Source organism: Ambystoma mexicanum, chromosome 11 (assembly GCF_040938575.1).
Source record: "Ambystoma mexicanum isolate Mex_15411 chromosome 11, UKY_AmexF1_1, whole genome shotgun sequence".
Taxonomy (NCBI): Eukaryota; Metazoa; Chordata; class Amphibia; order Caudata; family Ambystomatidae; genus Ambystoma; species Ambystoma mexicanum.
In genome coordinates, this window is record NC_090934.1 from 63,772,428 (window position 1) to 63,792,203 (window position 19,776).

At 45.9% G+C, this 19,776-nt stretch overlaps 1 protein-coding gene across 1 annotated transcript in view; it reads right to left on the reverse strand.

Moving 5' to 3' along the window:
- The window catches only part of CSMD2 (CUB and Sushi multiple domains 2), a 2,010,406-nt gene that overhangs the window by 398,212 nt on the left and 1,592,418 nt on the right, over nt 1–19,776 (reverse strand). The window contains exon 26 of the mRNA XM_069622557.1: nt 8,437–8,639. Coding sequence (XP_069478658.1) covers nt 8,437–8,639 — 203 coding nt within the window. The remainder of the gene's footprint in view (nt 1–8,436; nt 8,640–19,776) is intronic.

The following is a 19,776-nucleotide window of genomic DNA, read 5'->3' on the forward strand; positions in this document are numbered from 1 at the left end:
ACCAAGAATTAAGGTGAGCTTTTGGTTTGTCTTCACATAATTTCAGTGGGGCAATGGTATCCATCGCCTTGGCCATGGAGTCATTGAAGGTGTCGATTAATAGGTTTAAGTCTGCATTGTCTGGCAGTGCATTGAGGGTGGGTAGGACATTGTGCATTGTACATTGAGGGTGGGTAATGTAATATAACAGGGCCCTGCAGCGGAAAGTGGACTACTGCCTTCTCCTCTAGGCCCCCATAGCACGGGACTCGTACTCTGGTGAGCCGCAGTTTGAGACCCCTGTTCTACCATACTGTGAGGCAACATGGCGACCCTCAGGGATATACACTCACTGCAGACAGAGCAGGATATGCACAGACTGGCGGTGATTGCATGACAGAATTGGGCTACTGGACAGGTGGTCTCTTGTGGATAAAACTGACAGCAGTGCTAATCGTGAGATTTGCATACAAGTTACCTGCTTGTGAATGTCTCCCTCTGGTGCATTGCCAGCTCTTTTTCCAGAGATGGAAGGCAAGGTTTGTCCAAATTGAACACGACACATCCTGATCTCATTCCATTTCAGCGCCTGACTAACAAACAACCGTCTTGAAATAGCACCCCCCCAGAGGAGGAAATGACGCTCGTCGCCACCAATGTTCATTACCCAGGGCGCATTACGGGCACAGATTTTGAAATTAGTTCTCCCGGCCGCTCTGAGGACACAGCTCACTCACGAGTTCAGAAAATAGAAGGCATTTGGCAAGAAGGAAACAGGATTAAAGTCTCTCTGCTGCTGACGCCATGAAATCCTTTGAGTGCATTGCTGCCGTGATGAGAAAAGAGGTGCACAAAAGACTCCAGTGGAATGTGAATGCATTCTCTGCTAAAACCCAGATCATGCACCGTGTCAAGTTCCACTGCTCATTTCCAACATCATCTGATTGGGCAGATTTAACAACATTCCTGCACGTGCAGTAAGGGGAGGCATGCTTGGGTCGACGCGTGCAGAAAGGGCGCTCCTTGTCATTAACCCTTTGCAATCATCACAGAGTGCAACATGAAATAAAAATATGAAATATGAACTTTAAGAGCCCTAACTACTAAATAAAATAATTGCCTTCAAGCCTTTTTGGATAACTCGCTGTTGGGTGCCATGATATTACAAGTTATTGTGTTTTGTGTTGGGTGAGGGTATGGTTTTCACAAATGTCACGGGGCACTTTTCAGCACGCATCAGACTTTTCCTGTCATTCCAGGACTTTGCGCGGGTCCGTCACAACTTTGCATGCAGTAGAGCGCTGTGCATGACACTCCACGTAAAGTGTGGGATGGGCCTATGCAAAGAAATAAATAGGGGACGGAACATGCATATCACCCATTCTCGGCGCAAAATGAGGAAGAACGAGGAATGATGTGGGTGTGCTGAGGGATGAGCCACGTAAGGAAAGCAAAGGCCCAGTTAAGCACAAACATAAATGTTTTCATGGATTCCTATGCACAACTTCAAGTCGGGGAAAGTCGCACACAAACCTTGTGATCTTACCGCCACATCATAGGAGACACAAAGAACAATGTGTATAGGAACCAACATGCAAAGGTAAGGTTTATATAGCAATTTAGGGGTAATGGTATGTAGTTGAGGTGCTGCTTGTAGTTAGGGGTGATCGAAGGCAGATTAGTGGGGAACAGCCTTTAGTTACAGGGATCGTACACAGATTAGCCGGGTGATGACCTGAGTTACAGGGGATTGTATGCAGTATCATTGGGCTGCTGCCTTGAGTTGCAGGACATGGAATCACTGGGGTGTTGGATGGTGGGTATAATGTTGTCACACAGGTTGGTATTTGTCAATGGTTTTAGGTTGCACGTGGGCGCGTTGTGGGCGGTCCAGGTGCATCTCTGTTTTCTTTGCACCTCGGGTGACTTTGCCATTAGATATATATGAATATGCGCAACACACCAACATTTGTGCGTGCAAGTAGGCGTAACATTGTTTAACACGCTAAGTACTTTTAGGGGGACTTTGCACTTTTTCTATGAATCAACCCCATACACTTCAGGTGAGCACCAGCATATGTAGAATAATATATAAATATATATGGGACAAATACTTTCTACCATACATTATAAGGATATTCCAAGTCACCGCAGAGTTTCGTGAACAAATAGAGCAATGAGTACATGTTAAGGTTGGATTTGCAGAGGCATAGACCAAGTGTTTGTAGCTTAACATTGTTATTTATCCTTTTTGTAGACTTTGACAAATCAAATTCCAGCGTACCAGTGGTCCAGGGGTGAATGTCGGTTTCTAAACCATCAATAAGCCCCACACCTCTAGTGCACTCGAAGGGATCCGAACAGATTGGAAACACAAGCAGATTATAAATCACCTTGTCCAATTTTGGTAACGTGGACCGAACTGCAGGCTTATATTCTAAAGTTTGTGGATCGTTGGTTAGTTTCAACACAGCGAAAAAACATTTATTATCCAATGATAAAAGGTGTATCCATAAAGTCAAGGTTGTATACAAATATTTACTTTATTATTATCACAACAGACAATCTAATAAAATTACTGAATAAAGCCCACCCTTTAACGGAATGCAGAGAACAGACAGTTTTTAAGAAGGAAAGGGGATACACTCTGGATACTGAGAGGAAGGTAACTTGTATGGCTAATAACCACAGCAGTTTTTTATAGGCTTCTTGGCTTCAGTAAGATGGGAGAAAGGGTGTTAAATGTCTGAAAGGGCCTTCTGGGAAGGACTAGGGGGACAGATCCAGAAGGTACCACTTGATGTAGTTGTTCTTGGTGCTCGACAGCAGTGAGTCGGCTTCAGAGCGCTTTTCAGGATTCTGCAACAGGGTTTGTGACTGGAGTCAGCAGCAGGTATCAGGTGGCAAGAGGGTTCAGGGAGAGAAGCTTGGGGCCGGGCTGCAGGCTGGCCTTCACAGTGACTTGGGGTCAGGAATGATTGTCTGGGTGCTGATCGGTGGTTCTGAAGTGCTGGTCGAGACAGCTAGGGTTCATTCAGTGACTGTGGCTTGACGGCAGTAGCTTTAGGCTTGACGTTAGTCAGTGTTGCAGTTGGTTGCAGATCAGGGACCTCGACTGGCCCGAGAATGTCCTTTAAGGCGAATGGCGGCACACTCTTGTCATTGCAGTTCAATGGGCTTATGTCGTCCTTTAAGGCGGATGGCCCATAGCTGCGGAGGATGTTGCAGGTAGAAGCCTTGTCCTTGGATCCGGGTTCAGAGACCTTCTGGCACTCCCTGTCCAGGGAGTTTTCTGCAGAACTTATCAGGGCACGCTGTGTGCTAGCTGGGTACTGGTTCAGAAGTGGCTGGAGGGTTTTCTGAATTATTTTCTCCTTCTGTTCCCTGGGAGAAATTAATGGGAGGGATCTTGCTTCCCTCTTTGGATGTCCTAGCCTTCCTTCACTGGTGGAAGCTGTAAGGTAGACTGGGTCCAAGTGTGAGTTCTTCTTCGTGCTTCAAATGAGTCTTCAGATGATCTGCCTGAAAGAGTGGATTCCAGACCTCTCTTTAAGCCAAGTGGACACAATGATTGGTGTAGACTGAGCCTACCTTAGTGAACCAATCCTTGGGTCCCTACCAACAATCTTCTGAATATGTGAGGTCATAACCAGAGTGCTTTGCAACAGGAAATGTTAAGGGGTCCCAAAGGAACAAGGGGTGTCACAGAACCAATATGGCAGAACCCTTCTTTCAACAGAATAATTATTGGCTCACTCCCCTGTGATACCAGGTCCCTCCCACCTTCGTGTCAGCTGTCATCAAAGAGTCTCTCTGGTTAATGGTTCTCCCTAGGTGGTCCTGGAAGATGCTGAGAGATCAGACTCTCTGGCTTTTGCCAAACAGATTATTGTATCATATGAATGGGGTCCCCCTAGCCAGGTGTGTCTACTGCAAAAATAGACTCAGACATGTCCGTTCACTGTCATTGATACTGATGGTGGGAGCTGGCTTCAGGTTGACACAGTTACATATGAAAGGTTTGTTGTGTTTTCTTTCTCCTTTGTTATCTTCTGCATCCGTAGGGGCCTGTTAGAAGTACCATCTAATGGTATGTTAATTGCTGCCACCAGCTGCAGGGCTAACAAAAGAGCAGGCCATTTGCATGGTGCCATGTCAGTTAATGCGGCTGGCTATGGCAGGAGGAAGCTTCCCTCCCCTCCTTGGGATGACATTGTGCTCTCCTCTCCTGTCATATTCCATCTAGATATGACTGGAGTGGACTGTACCTGTAGCCTGTGTCAATGCCTGAGTACACAGGTCTATGCATTTGTTGTGGTGTGAGCATAGGAAAATGTGTGGGGATTAGCCCCACACAGTTTCATGAGGCAGGTCTACCATCATCCATTAAATGAAAAAAGTTCGAAAAATCCCCAGTCGACCCACGCCCAGCATGCGGCTGGTCTTGTTCCTCACACAGACTTTACTTTTTGTTGTTGTACAAAGGGTGATATTTCATTGCCAACATTTTCAAATGTTGGAAATTAAGAGGGGGGGAGGGACATTAAGAGCCCAAATTAGTTTCAACGTCAAATTCTGTTTAGCGTCCTTTGAGATTTGTATTTTATTGTGTTGTTTATTTATATAGTGCCTATACACAGGAAAGTATTTCAAAGCACTCAAGAAGGGGTGGGGACATGGGGGAAAAAACAAAAGTCGTTCAGAGCCCTTGAACTTCTGATATTAAAATAGTCTGCACCGGCAGAGTAAGTGCGTAAAATACATTTAACAGTTGAGACTCAGCAAATAGGCCTGACAGCCATTGTGCAGTTTTACCGAGTGCAATTCGGGGAGAAGACAGGGGAGAACAGACCGCTGATCTTCAGGCATGTGCATTTGATTTGTGCAAGTGCACAGACAGTCATAGGTGGGGGGGTCCAAGTGCACCCAGTTGGTGGAGACTGGGGTAAGTGCAGAGAGAGACACTCTCTTGGGTTATTTCTAAGTGCAGTGAAGGAGAATGGGAGTAGGGCCTTGAGGCAAGTGCAAGAGATGACAGGCGGGCGTGGAACCGGTTAATACAAACTCTGTAAATGCCAGGTTATAGTGAATATTGCACAAGCACAAACTTTAATTTACAGAGTGTGTATTAACTCTTGTAACTGTATTGGAACGATTGTGCGTGTGTGTGCTATACACAAGGGGCTTTTTTTTAAGTTATTGAAGTCAAGCCAGGGCATGTAGGTTGCCTTTTGGTATGTTAACTGGTAATCTTTGATAATTAACTGCAGCAAACATTGCAAAATCAGTTCCCAGTAGGCGCTTTCTGCAGATAGGCACAGGTCCTCATAAAAGAAAGAGCGTTACAAGCAGACACATATAGGTGCTCAGGGGCTGCCTGCCCAAGGAAAGGGGAGAAGGGTCCCTCCGGGTTTTCTCCCCTCTCCTGCGTTTCTCTTCATCGATTTGTGTTGCCACAGAGATATGCTATTCGGGCCTGTATAGCGCTGCATTGCTGGCAAGCTAGGCCATACATACATACACACGCAATACACTCAACAGGCATGCAGTGAGAGATACAGAGCTCGGGCGCACTTGCCACACACCTATGCCTAGGACCTGCCAGAAGATGGCTGTTCTCACTGGCGCACACCTATGCCTAGGACCTGCCAGGAGAAGATGACAGAAACTCACTGGTGCCACACACCTATGCCTAGGACCTGCCAGAAGATGGCTGAACTCACTGGCACAACACACCTATGCCTAGGACCTACCAGGAGAAGATGACTGAACTCACTGGCGCCACACACCTATGCCTAGGACCTGCCAGGAGAAGATGGCTGAACTCACTGGCGCCAGTAACATTTTAGAAACACTGCCTGCCGGGTGTGGTGCCATCTTACTGTAAGCTATGCACGCGTACCACGTGCAAACTGAAACTGTCCTCTGAATTGCAATGGTAGGTACAAAATGTACCTGGAAAAAGGGTGCTCACAGGTTGAGGGGCCCGTTGTGTAGCGCACTATTTCCACTGCAATCGGTGCCTTGCAAAGTGAATGACCACTTTAGTGGCATAAGTCACTTAAACCTTCATCTAGTGATTACCATGTGGTCCTGGAAAGGGCAGATGGCATAATGCACCTTACCCGTCTGAACTAGTTAAACACCTCTACTTCTAGTGCAAGGCCCTCTCCAGGTGTGTGCTCCAGAACATTCGCACGAGGCAGAGTTTGCTTTTCCAAAGACAGACTAGACCGCCTCTTCTAATTCCTACTGCAGGCGATAGACAGCCTGGGGGGTGGGGATGTGGCTGTTTCAGAAAAACATGTCATCAACATACATTGGGATAGAGACTATGGGGGTCAATGCGAGGTAGGCTGTTAGCGGCATGGCTAGCCCCTTACCGGGTACCGGGTCCGGGTTCCTTGAATGAGGAATTACCAGGCTATTCTGACCTTGGAACCCATCTCCATTCCCATTTGAGCCCGCTGTTAACCCCTTACCGCCTCACTCGTAATGACCCTCTATGTATTGACAGTTTGAGTTAACGATAGAGCAGCTAGATCCCCGGAAATAGAGAGAGACACCACTTTCTTCTTTATTTGTAGTCAGAAAAGCATGCACACTGTTCAGAAGGCCTAGTAACTCTCTCGCATGAACACAATATGTCTTTATACACACAAAATGTGTACATTGTATTCCGGTTATGTTATAAGCTCCTTATCTGGCACATTAAAATAAAAAAAAAGAAAATACAATTAACCGGCACCTACCACTGATGGAGATAGATTAGTTCCAGCTGAAAAGAATGCTGACTGGTAAAGTTTACAAGCTGGGTACCCCAATGTCCCATTATTAGGGAGTGCAGGAAAAAGAGAAAAGGCTCTCTGGGACTCGAACACCAGACATGCCGTTATCTGGCATATTTGCTTCCCATGCATCCTTGGGTTTAAGGAAAACTGTATACGCCAGATCTGATATGCTACCGTTATTTCTCATCCGTGACGTCACTAGTGTGACAGATCGCAGCAAGCATCCTGCTGCACGTGCACACACAATAATTAGACAAAAGAAACACCAGTAGCCACAAAGTCTACAACATCATTGCCATTACACACAACCACATTACAAACGCGTAGAAATCTGGAGTACAACCATTAAACCATCAGCGAGGCAGTCTGAATTAAATATTCATATGTGTGTGTGCTGGTTTTTATATGGCTTAAGTGGGACAGTGATACTGAACAATATAATGGATTCATTTAAAAGGATACGCCACCTTGCAAGGGTATGGTGAGCGGGGTAGAGGGAGAGAGGGTTACAGAGTGTTCCATGCAGGGGGAACTATTTAGGAAGGGAAAGGTAGACCAGCCTTGGTCAGGGTGGGTCCACACCTGAGCTCCTGCTGAAGTGATTTTCCTTTGAGTTTCCCATGATCTGACCTTCCTAAACTCCACTGTTGAGTCCCTTGGTCAGCCTTGGTGGCTCCCTGCCTTCTTTTTCTATGAGGGAAGAAGAAGTGGGGCTTCCTTCTGACCCTCCAGAAGACTATATGACTTTTTCTGACCCTCCAGAAGTCCACCCCACTCTCCTGGCCAGACCATTCTCTCCTCTCACCTGGGCCCTCTCTGCCGTCTGACTGCACCTCCCCCAGCCCTGCCAACCCCGTTCACGAACATCCGTCTGAAGAAACAAGTGTCCATTGATGCCTTTGTATCCACCTTTATCCCACCCTCTCCTCCCACTGCAGACTCTACCTCTGACTCTGCTCTCTGCAACCTCCATCTTGCCATCACTAACACTCTGAGGATCCACTTTAAACATGCCTCCAAGCGTAACACCTGGTACAATTCTGAATTTGCAGCCCTGAAATGCCAGCGCTCCAAGAAAAGGGCCCACATCCAGGTTTGCGTCTCTGTTAAATCCAACAACACGGCTGAACTCTATAAAATCTGCAAGGAACTAGCCAACCCTTCCGCAGTCTCCACCTCACCTCTTCCTTCTTCCCTCCCAGGCCCTCTGTAATGCACTGGCCACACACTTCACTGCAAAAACTCAGGACATCCTGAGCACCCTCGCTTCTCTTTCCCCCACCCTCCTGCCACCTATGGTATCCCATCTGCCCTCTGCCAATGCATTCACTTCCCGTTACTGTGACACTAAGTCAGGACACATTATTTTAAAGTATGTAATCACAACCTATGTTGTGTTTTGACACTTTACACATGAATTAATTAGTGATATGTTTCCTCCTTTTCCTTTGCGCTCATGTAACTCGCCCCCACTCCATTAATATATTCACATGTGGAGCCTTTGCAGTACAACAGAAAAACACATCTTATTAACCCCTTAAGTGCCAAGGACGAGTATGCTTGTCCTTATTGCATAGACTTGCATAATAGCCTCTCCAGTAGGACCCCAGAGGGTCTCAGGCTGCAGACATGCCCCCCCCCGCCTCCCCCCTTGGTGAAGACCTACCTGAGAAATGAATAGCAAAGCCCTGTTTGCTGGTGAAGAAGTCGGTGCTGAACTGCAGGGTCACCGAGTTAAAGGTGCTGTGGACGTCGTTTGGTAAATTCGGGCCGCTGAGTTCCCGCACCAGGATCCCGGTGTCCATGGCGCCGTCCCATATGCGCAGGATGTCGTGGACTTCTTCCGTGTGGAAAACGATGAAGTGTAGCCTGGAAAATGGGGAATAACAACCCAACATGAAATGCCTCCTTAAAGCGGGATTAGTGGCATAGCACAAGAACGCCCCCTTTGCCCCCCCATCTCTTCAAACATGCAGTGAAGGGCCCCAGCTATTCCCACCACTAAGAACTAATGTGCACCCCCAAACACTGCAGGGATTGCATGGGTGTCCCTTTGATCTCTGAGCAAGGCAAACTTGCCAGGGGAACCGGAAGAGCATCCAAGCATGAAGTGATAATGACATGCAAGGTCATTGGCCTTTAGGGCAAGGGTCTGAGACCACTGAATAAGGAGTCAATTACCGCTTTTTGGGGGGTCAATAAGTATTGCATCAGGATTATTTCATTGCTGCTTCCTTTAAGCAAATAACCTGTAGTAGATTACCGTAACAGGAAATGATGACATGAAACAAATGAAGGTTGGAAGAGGAAATGATAAGACATAGCCCTCCCAATCTTCTCCTTGTACACATACCTTTTTTGGACATCACTGCATATCTTTCTAGCTATGTTTACAGACATTGCATAGCAGGAAGTTAGCGAATTGCAGGAACACATTGGGTGCCAAGGTAACTTTTGTGACAGCAAGTAGCATGCATTAAGTGGCATCACGACTGATTTTCTTACAGTGGCGGGAGATGATGATAGTATTGGCATGATAGCTCTTTGCAAATAGCATCCATTAGAGACCAGATCATTATTTCAGGCTGAACCGCTCGAGGCCTCCCAGAGCAAGCACTTGGCAGAACATTGTATCTTCTGGTGCCCTGCAGTGCCAGAGCTGGCCTTCTGCAGTCAACCGTGTAGGGTTGACTGTGATCCCTCAGTTTTGAGTCAAACACTATTCAGTAGTGCAGAGGGGATCCCCAATAGTGAGCCATGAATGTGTAGGGGTCACTGGTTATTGGGTCACTTTTGGGTGCCCCCATTTTCATTGCAAGGACACTGATAAAAAATTCAACAGGCCACCCTGGGTCCTACCACTCTTCGGCAGGACAGTAAGACATGCAATGCCACCCTAAGCCTGGCAGCAGCAGCTGCCCCTCATTACTGACCCACAGATGAATCACCAAACCCCCCCCCCCCATCCCCCCGAGATGAATATCTGGATACGTTATAAAGTGTGTGGCACCTCAACCCACCAACAATTCAGATGGTTTGAGTTATCGCCAAACTAGTTCACCCAGGCCTACTGTGAATGTCCACCCCCATGGGATGCCTTCCATTACATTTGAGTTGTCGTTCTCAAATGTGGGCTCTGCCCCCATAAAGATACGTAGCTTCATTAGGTAGAACGGTCCTCAAGCCCCATAGGCCTTGCATGGTCGCAGTCACGGCAAGGTTCATGTTATTCTCTGGTAGATATTGATCACATGCATGCATCTTAAGTCAGGTGCCATATGATCACGGAGGGTACTATGCCTGCCTGATTTTGCGCCGCTGCAAGCCGTTTCATTGGTGGCTTGGCGTAGCCCTTGTATGCAATAGTGGGGGATAAAGCCACCTTGCACCCCAGGTCAAGACAGTTTTGGAAAGACAAGATGGGGCGTACTTTACCAAGCATGTGGATCTTGAAGTGGGTGCGTTGCATGCAAGAGGTCAGGGCTGGAGACCATTCGTTGCCCCCTGGAGTTGGGGCACCTCACAAAGTTCTGGCTCATTCATTGGGAAGGTAAGCGGTCAGTGCCAGCCACTACTACTGCTGGGTGCACTGAGGGTCAAACATCATCCATGTATGGACATGTGTCAGGCATGTTGCTACTTTGTAATGAGTTCCATACACTGTTGCAAAACGGAGGAAAATCTGGGTGTCATTGGCTTTCATTTAAATGAACAAGTTATTTCATTGGATTTTGAAGGCTGGGAACGCGAGGAGGGGTAGTCCAGGGGGGTGGTAGGTGATGCCGTATGGGGGTGGGCGTGTGTGGTTTGCATCTTAACGGGAGAGTGTGGCAGGTTTAGGAGCCTAAGTAACCACCTATCAGGCATTAGAGGGGGCGTGGCCCTTGCTGTATTTGTTCTGATTGGGCTTGCACCCCCTCAATGCAAAGTATCAAGGCTGCCAGTTGGTCAGTGTCACAGTCGAGCATTGAACACGGTGGAAGGCACCGTCCCAGAGCCATGCTTGTATCCATTATGACGTCATTGGCCATACTTGCTTCCTTGACTTGTTGCAGCGTTTTCTGTCGTGTAACGTGGCTCCATCGAAATGAGTTACTTGGGAAAATGGACTTTGTTGGAGTAAAATAGATTTCAATACACTCTTAGAGATTCCAGGGACATTTGTAAACGCAGCACACAGGTTATACCTGGGAACTGAAACTCCTACACACTTGGAACCTGTCTGGACTGCTAACATAGGATGAGGTAACCACTTTCAACACTTGTCAGAATGTATTTACAAATACAATTAAATAGTCAATTTATAAGGCACACGTTTACCCTTCCGTTTAGTATAAACGACATATTAGGTGCAAACTTAACACCATGAAATCCATCCCAACATTAAAACGCATATGATAAAACCAATTTTAAAATGCCATGTGCTCCAATGTCTCCGTGTTAAGGACTAACAACTGCGCAACTCCAAGGAATACAACACACATTTAAATACATGCATATTTGTGGTAAAAACTCACAAGCTTAAAATACAAATCGAAAGCAGAAGCAAAAGTTCTGCAAAAGGGAGAACGTGATAAAGAGTATAGCCCATTTGAGCCAGACAGCTGGCAGGAGCAGATTTAATACAGCACATATTTAGTAATTGGGCTGCAAGCACTGCTCTTTCATTTCAACAGTGCCCGGTGGTATGATACCAGCTCCAATTAAAGTGCCATGTGCAAAACGTCTACTCTCCCATAAAGTGCATTGTGTGATATGCCTAAAATAACTTCATATTTACTAGCACACAGTTCTCACAATGTGAAAGGAAGTCATGATAAACAAACCACAGTCTGGCCGAAGTGGGCACAAGTGATCTCTCAAATAAGCTGCACAAGACCTGTGCTACGTACAGGCCATGCCCAGGACATTCTGGCCACTGCCCATGGCCGCAGGCTATACCTCAGTCCCCAAAGATATATCGCTATTTTGTGTGCCTACATTATGACACTTTTCAAAAAATAAAACATGGACACATTTGCCAAACCATGCTTTCAGAACCTTGCCAATGCTCTTCGCATAAATTTGCTGCAATCTCGTCCAGCACTTCGGGCTGTAGCCGCAAACAGAATGGGCCTCATTACACGTAATGCGGTAAACCATGGCGCTATTAGCACCATGGTTGCCGCCAGTACCATACCGGTACCACCATGGAGAAAAGGGGAATTACCACCCTATTCCAAGGTTGGCGGGCGGTAATTCCCCCTTTCTCCATGGCCCTTCCCCATTCCCATTTTTGCCCCATAGGGCTCAATGGGAATGGGGAAGGGGCTAATTACGGTACCGCAAATTGCAGTACCGTAATTAGCACCAAGGTCCCTTTGCGGGCCCCAACTTTAACGGCTGGTCTACACCAGCCGTTAAGGTTGGGTCCCTCAAAGGGACCTCGTAATAAGGAGGTAAGGGTTTACCGGTACCGGTGCCCTTACCGGTACTGGTACACCCTTACCGCCTACAGTTTAATGAGGCCCAATGTCTTTTTCCCCATTCAAACCTAGAGCTTCGGCCATAGCACATAACCCTGTCAAATCAGAGTAGACATTTGTCCTTGTCGAGGGCCAGGCCCACTGACAAGACCCCAAAGTTATACCACTATTTGTTGTACTTACATTTTGAAACTTTGGAAAAAATAAAACACAGGAAAGATTTGAAAAAACATGTTTTCAGGTCCTTGCTGATGCTCCTTGCACAGGGTTGCTGCAATCCTGTCCAGCACTTCATGCTGGAGCAGCAAGCAGAATTTTCTTTTCCCATTCAAACATAGGGCTTCGGCCATGCCGCATAACCCAATAAGCAAATCAGAATAGATGTTTGTCTTTGTCGAAGGCCAGGCCCACTGTCCAGGTAGCAAAGTTAAATGACTATTTTTTGTTCTTACATTTTGACACTTTTGAAAAAATAAAACACAGGACAGAATTACAAAAGCATGCGTGCAGGTCCTTCCTGATGCTACTTGCACAAGTTGGCTGCAATCTCATCCAGCACTTCAGAATGCAGCAGGGAGCAGAATGTGTTTTCCCATTCAAACCTATCCCAATTTCAAATAACTTGGGTCCCTGGTGGCCATGGCCAGTGGCCAGATTGTCCGGAGCAACAGGCTAAACCTCTCTCCCCAAAGGTATATCACTATTTTTTGTACCTTCATTAGATATTTTCAAAAAATAAAACACAGACAAATTTGCAAAACCATGCTTTCAGAACCTTGCCAATGCTCTTCGCATAAATTTGCTGCAATCTCGTCCAGCACTTCGGGCTGTAGCCGCAAACAGAATGGGCCTCATTACACGTAATGCGGTAAACCATGGCGCTATTAGCACCATGGTTGCCGCCAGTACCATACCGGTACCACCATGGAGAAAAGGGGAATTACCACCCTATTCCAAGGTTGGCGGGCGGTAATTCCCCCTTTCTCCATGGCCCTTCCCCATTCCCATTTTTGCCCCATAGGGCTCAATGGGAATGGGGAAGGGGCTAATTACGGTACCGCAAATTGCAGTACCGTAATTAGCACCAAGGTCCCTTTGCGGGCCCCAACTTTAACGGCTGGTCTACACCAGCCGTTAAGGTTGGGTCCCTCAAAGGGACCTCGTAATAAGGAGGTAAGGGTTTACCGGTACCGGTGCCCTTACCGGTACTGGTACACCCTTACCGCCTACAGTTTAATGAGGCCCAATGTCTTTTTCCCCATTCAAACCTAGAGCTTCGGCCATAGCACATAACCCTGTCAAATCAGAGTAGACATTTGTCCTTGTCGAGGGCCAGGCCCACTGACAAGACCCCAAAGTTATACCACTATTTGTTGTACTTACATTTTGAAACTTTGGAAAAAATAAAACACAGGAAAGATTTGAAAAAACATGTTTTCAGGTCCTTGCTGATGCTCCTTGCACAGGGTTGCTGCAATCCTGTCCAGCACTTCATGCTGGAGCAGCAAGCAGAATTTTCTTTTCCCATTCAAACATAGGGCTTCGGCCATGCCGCATAACCCAATAAGCAAATCAGAATAGATGTTTGTCTTTGTCGAAGGCCAGGCCCACTGTCCAGGTAGCAAAGTTAAATGACTATTTTTTGTTCTTACATTTTGACACTTTTGAAAAAATAAAACACAGGACAGAATTACAAAAGCATGCGTGCAGGTCCTTCCTGATGCTACTTGCACAAGTTGGCTGCAATCTCATCCAGCACTTCAGAATGCAGCAGGGAGCAGAATGTGTTTTCCCATTCAAACCTATCCCAATTTCAAATAACTTGGGTCCCTGGTGGCCATGGCCAGTGGCCAGATTGTCCGGAGCAACAGGCTAAACCTCTCTCCCCAAAGGTATATCACTATTTTTTGTACCTTCATTAGATATTTTCAAAAAATAAAACACAGACAAATTTGCAAAACCATGCTTTCTAGTCCTTGTCACTGCTCCTCGCAAATATTTGCTGCAACTTCGTCTGTATTTTATGTTTTGAAAAATGTCAAAATAGTACAAACAATTGTGATATAACTTAGCCACACTTGACAAAAGAAACATTGCACATTCATTCAACATTGGGTCTATGCTATTTTTTGCAAACATGTGTGCAGACTTGTCAAATAGCACCAAAGTTGTAAGCCATCTAAACATGTTGGCACCCCCCCCCTTCTAATTCTGCCCACTTTTAACAAAATCCCACCAAACGTTGCTAAAACATTCAAGGTTGGGTCTACAATCCTTTTGCAAACTTGTACGCAGATTCTTCATAAGGTACCAAATGTATAAGCCGTTCAAACATTATGGGTCACCCCCTATAATGTTGCACCCTCTTGGCGAAATGTCACCAAACATTGGAAGACCCTTCAAAGTTGGGTCTAAAACTATAGTGCAAAACCTCATGCAGTTCCATTGAATGGTGCCAAAGTGTTAAGCCATTCAAAAAATGCTATTCACTGACCATGTAATGCTGAAATATGCATATGCTGAAATATGCATGGATGTACTCAAATGTTTTCCAAATTTGCAAACATCTTAGCAATGTCCACAATGTCCACAAACATATCATTATGATACAGATTTTTTTCTTTTTTTTCTGAACGTATCACATCCCATCCTTATCATCCCTCACCTCCCAAGAGATTATTTCATTAGTTTGACAAGTGTAATGTTATGTTTTTTAATATGATTTTAACGCGATATCTGCACACAATGGGCGCAATCTGCCAATCCAACATGGCGTCCGTTTCAAAAGTTTTGACGCACCTCATGTTCTTAATTGAACATTCAGCGGCCGCGTACAATATCTGTGAACATTGCGCGGCTCCCTTATTAGCCGGGAGGCGTCCGCGGACACTGAACAAAGAAGCAGGTCCATGGACCGGGTGGTGATATTACTAATTTCCGAGACCAAGCTGCCGCTACTTCTGCAAGTTTGGTGCAAATCCGTCCAGCGGTTTGGACTGCAGCCACAAGCAAGATATGTTTCCATTCCTGTTGTTCTGGATTTCAAACGTTTTGATACCCTCCTATAAATGTGCCCCCTCACCCTTGACAAAACCGCACAAAACTTTGCAAAATCATTCATACGTGGACGTATACTTCTGTTGCAAGGTTTCATGCAAATCGGTTTTCACAGCTCCAAAGTTAAAAGCCGCCTAAAAACGACTCTTACTATGTGTTGAACAACCTAACCATAAATATAGGACCGCTAACGCAGGCCCTGTAAAGTTTATATGTATGTATACATGTATACATATATTTATATACATTATACATATATATAACACAGAGCAACACAGGTTTGAATCCTAGTCCTGTGCTTAGAGACTGGTTAATTAATACATATATATATATATATAATTCTGGAAGGATCTCTGTGCATTGGGGACTGGGCCGCTCACAAACATCCTTACCCTGAGAACCAGCTTCCACACTCAGCAACTCTGACTCCAAAATTCTGCAAGACGCCCATAGTAACACGAAGCAGGGCCAATGAAATCACTGATAGAGTCCGTTTATCCTGACAGCCAATTCCTGAGGCTGGCAAAATTAACATAGATGGTTAAAGGTGACAAGCACTTTAACGTTAGAATAAGTGTTGTGAAAAATGAAATGAGTGACAATCCCAGTTTGGTGATTGAAGTATAACACCCTTCTATTACAAACATATTTGGCATACATAAAGGTATGTGGGCATTCTTCTATTCCCAAAATGCTCTTCGATTCTTTGCAAAACAGCTAGCAACCATCATTGGTGCTATGTCTCTCCTTCCCCTTCCACATACCGGTGTTTCAAAAGATTACAATAGGTGTGTACCAGAAAGTCCATCATGAAATTATAATCTTCTAGCAGAATGCAATAAATACTGAAAGAGATCATACTAAATGACAATTGTAAAATAATTAGCTAAAAAAGAAAATGAGACACTTCAGCCTGGCCGTCTGATCCCTTATAAGGACTGGTAGAACCAAATGACCTCTGCATACCCTCTAAGTCTCACTCTCAAATCCCATACGGTGATGGTAACATTTATGAAGTGCTTATATATGTCCCCAAAAACAAGGCTGGTCCCCACCTTGGGGATGCCACTGCTGCTCTGAAAATATTATAACCATAAAAAACATTACACCCTCACCAATCTCCTTGAGATATTGGTTTTCTCCCTCTGGTCACACTACTGTCAGCAATGGCTGGGTTGGCACCAGAAAACATGCACCTGACAAGACTCCTCTCAAGCAGAGAGATAGGACGAGGGAGAAAGAGACTGGCAGAGAGAGAGAGAGGGAGAGAGCGCGAGAGAGAGGGAGAGAGAGAAAGAGAGCAAGAGAATGTGAGAGAGATAGAGAAAGGGGACAGAGCGAGGTTGCTAGAGAAAGGGAGGGGGGATTTCTAGGCTGGCGCATCATATGCTGTCTACAGCTTTATTTACACAAATAAATGGATGAGGTGTCACAAATGCACAGGTGCATATGGCGTGGAGTGCAATAAGGAAGCGGTTACATGTTGCCGGTGTCAATGACGTGCATGCTTTACACGCTTGGGGGCGGTACCCCGTGACATCCAGAGTTTACACAGTGCCCGGGAGTTCACTCTGCACTGATATTTTAGGCCATCTTTGTGCTCTCATTATGGACATCATCATTATTACCCTTCAGAGTTTACAAACAAAGAGTCCTTGCCCCCGTGCCACTCAGTCTGAAGCAGGGACGGCTGCTGCCTTCTAGGTCTTCGAAGCTAGGGTGGCCCTGACACTCAGGCTCCCGCTGAGAAATACGCACACTCCAAAGGTTATCACACGTTGGTTGACCATGGTCTACGGGATTCGGAAGTAGAGAGAGCCCCGGGCACCCCTGGATCAATAGCAAGGAGTCTTCCTGACCTCCATGATTCTCTAGTTGGATGGTAGCTTCTGGTCACAGCCTAAATGTTTCAGTGTCTTAAGTTGAGGGTATACTAGGAGAGTGATCAAGCGCTGTGACTTGCAAGCTAGGGATGGCCATGGCCCTCGAGTGAAGTTGCCAGCGTCACAGTATGCTTCAATGGTATAGAAGCGTGGGTGCAGGTCAGTCCTTTTCCTCAGGGTTAAAAACTCATCCTTAGAACCAAGGTGTAAGACTCTTATTCAAAGTTCAGGAGCCAGTAGAGTATCTGCCTGTCGAGTATTAGGCGCTACCGTGGACTGTGATACTCAGGTTACACACAGCGTAGATTCTCTGCTCTGCAGTGTTAGTGTGCGTTGGGGTGCCCCCTTCTGCACGGTCTACTCATATATGCCCTATTTTTCTTAAAACCAAGTTTATTGTTCCCCCATTTGCAGCCATTTCCCACCTCCAGTCAGCAAGATTACTTGTTAACTCAAAGAAGGTTACGGCCAATCATCAGGCATCAGCTACACCACACAGATGAGCAGCCAATCACCATGATCTAGTCTTGCGTCACTGACCACACTCTGCATCCAGGAGACCACTGGCTCCCAAAGTCTTAAGAGGACAGAATTAAATGGAACCTCCAGCGTGTGAGGAGAACACTGCACAACAGCAGTACAAGCCCACTGTTCCGAACCACTTCACTGCTCACTGTGGCTCCCTCTGAGATGATCAGCGAGGGGTGGCAGGAAGCCTTATACAGCAACAGCCTACTTTTGCACCACACAGGGGATATATCACCAGGGGGTATAGCTAGGAAATGTGGAGTGAAGGCCGCTGGATGCCTCAAAGCCTTATAGACTACATAAGTCTTTGGAATGTGGGCCCGCCCACACTGGCCAGGTTTTAGAGGCACTTTGCATTATCAATAAGGTGCCTGTTACAGAGAGAGAGATTGCTCTTCGTCAATAAAGACACATAGTGCTGACATCAGCATATTCTTGCTATCCCGCGGATCGGCAACAGTGCATCACATCCCTTCGTCCCGCCACAGCTTCTCCGTCTCTGACGCTAAGAGGAAAGACTTTAGCAGACGGCGCAGCGATCCATCTATCTCCTTGTCTGTCTATTTATGCAGTTATTTGTCCCTCCCTCTGACTCGCTCGCTCGCCTTCCATCACACACATTGGCAGAAACAGGCCCTCCATCGACCATCCATCCATCCAAACTCCAATACTGCTCCTCAGTTGATCAATCTCTTCCAAGCGCAAGGTCGAAATCCTAAGGGTCACTCTGAAGTCAGAAAAGACCCCCTGACATGCATATGGGGTCTGTGGCAGCGCATCAACCACTATACCTGTCTGCCCCCAATATATCCGGGCACCCCACCCCTGGTGATGGCCTCCATTTAGCTGTGAAAAACAACTATCATCTCCAAACACTTCACTTCACACAACACACAATCTTGTATTTTACCTGATGTGCCCCAACCTCCCCGCCACTCACAACAAATCATGTGGCTTGAAAGGAGTTCCTGAGTCCCCTTTTCCCATACCTTGCAATATTTATGCAATCTCTGGGACAATGACTGTCACCCCTCGCTGCAAGACGTTGCGGTCAGTGGGATGTGTGATTCCATCGTCTATGCAATTTCAATTGAATTCTCCTTCATGAAAAAAATAGGTAATTCTACATTTTTAGACGTTGCACTAAAAATGATCTTTCAACAGCAGATCTGCGGGGAATGAACGTCCTTCCTCTGTGACATCCCACCAACAATTAGTTTCCACATTAAAATCACTGGGGTAGGTTATTCCATTTTTTAAAGAATGATAACTGCACACGCTCCTCCATTCGAAGATGAGAAGGGGATGCAATTGCATAGTTAATGGCATTCCACCAATAATGATATTCTACAAGATCATCGCTGGGATATGTAATTCCATTCTTTAAAAACTTGAACCGCAAACATTCCTTCACCAGCAGACCAGAGTTCTATGGAATTACATAGTCTGAAGTTCCACCGACAATTATGTTCTGCAAGCAGATCATCAGAGTAGGTCATTCCATTCTTTAAGACCTTTGACTACAAACATACCTTCACCAGCAGACCAGAGAGGTATGTTCTTCCATAGTCAATGACATTCCACTGTGAGTGATCTTCCCTGAGCCAATCACTAGGATAGGTAGATCCATTTTCAAAGGAATTTCACTATAGCCGTTCAACCACAGGTGATCAAAGGCCATTGAATTCCATTGCCTACGGCATTCCACCGATAATCCTCCTGGACCTTCATGTTCTCAAATATTCCAGTAAAAAGCAGTAGAGCATTCCATACTTTATTCCCTTCTCCTTGCCGATGTGTATGCTAGCACATTCCACACTTTAGTCCACTGCGTTGAATATGTTTATCCCCAAATGTACCCATGTGGAAGGACATTAAACGATTTATCGTTGTTGTAATTGTTTTATTTAATGTGTCCATGGTTTTAGACGGAAACCGCACACATATAAAATACAGTACGCAACAAGTAATACAGGGTGATTACGAGGTCGGATGGTATATGGTAAAAGGGGCAGAAACGGAATTGAGGGCACATTTACTATTCTGCCGAATTATGTGTCGGTGGTAATACCA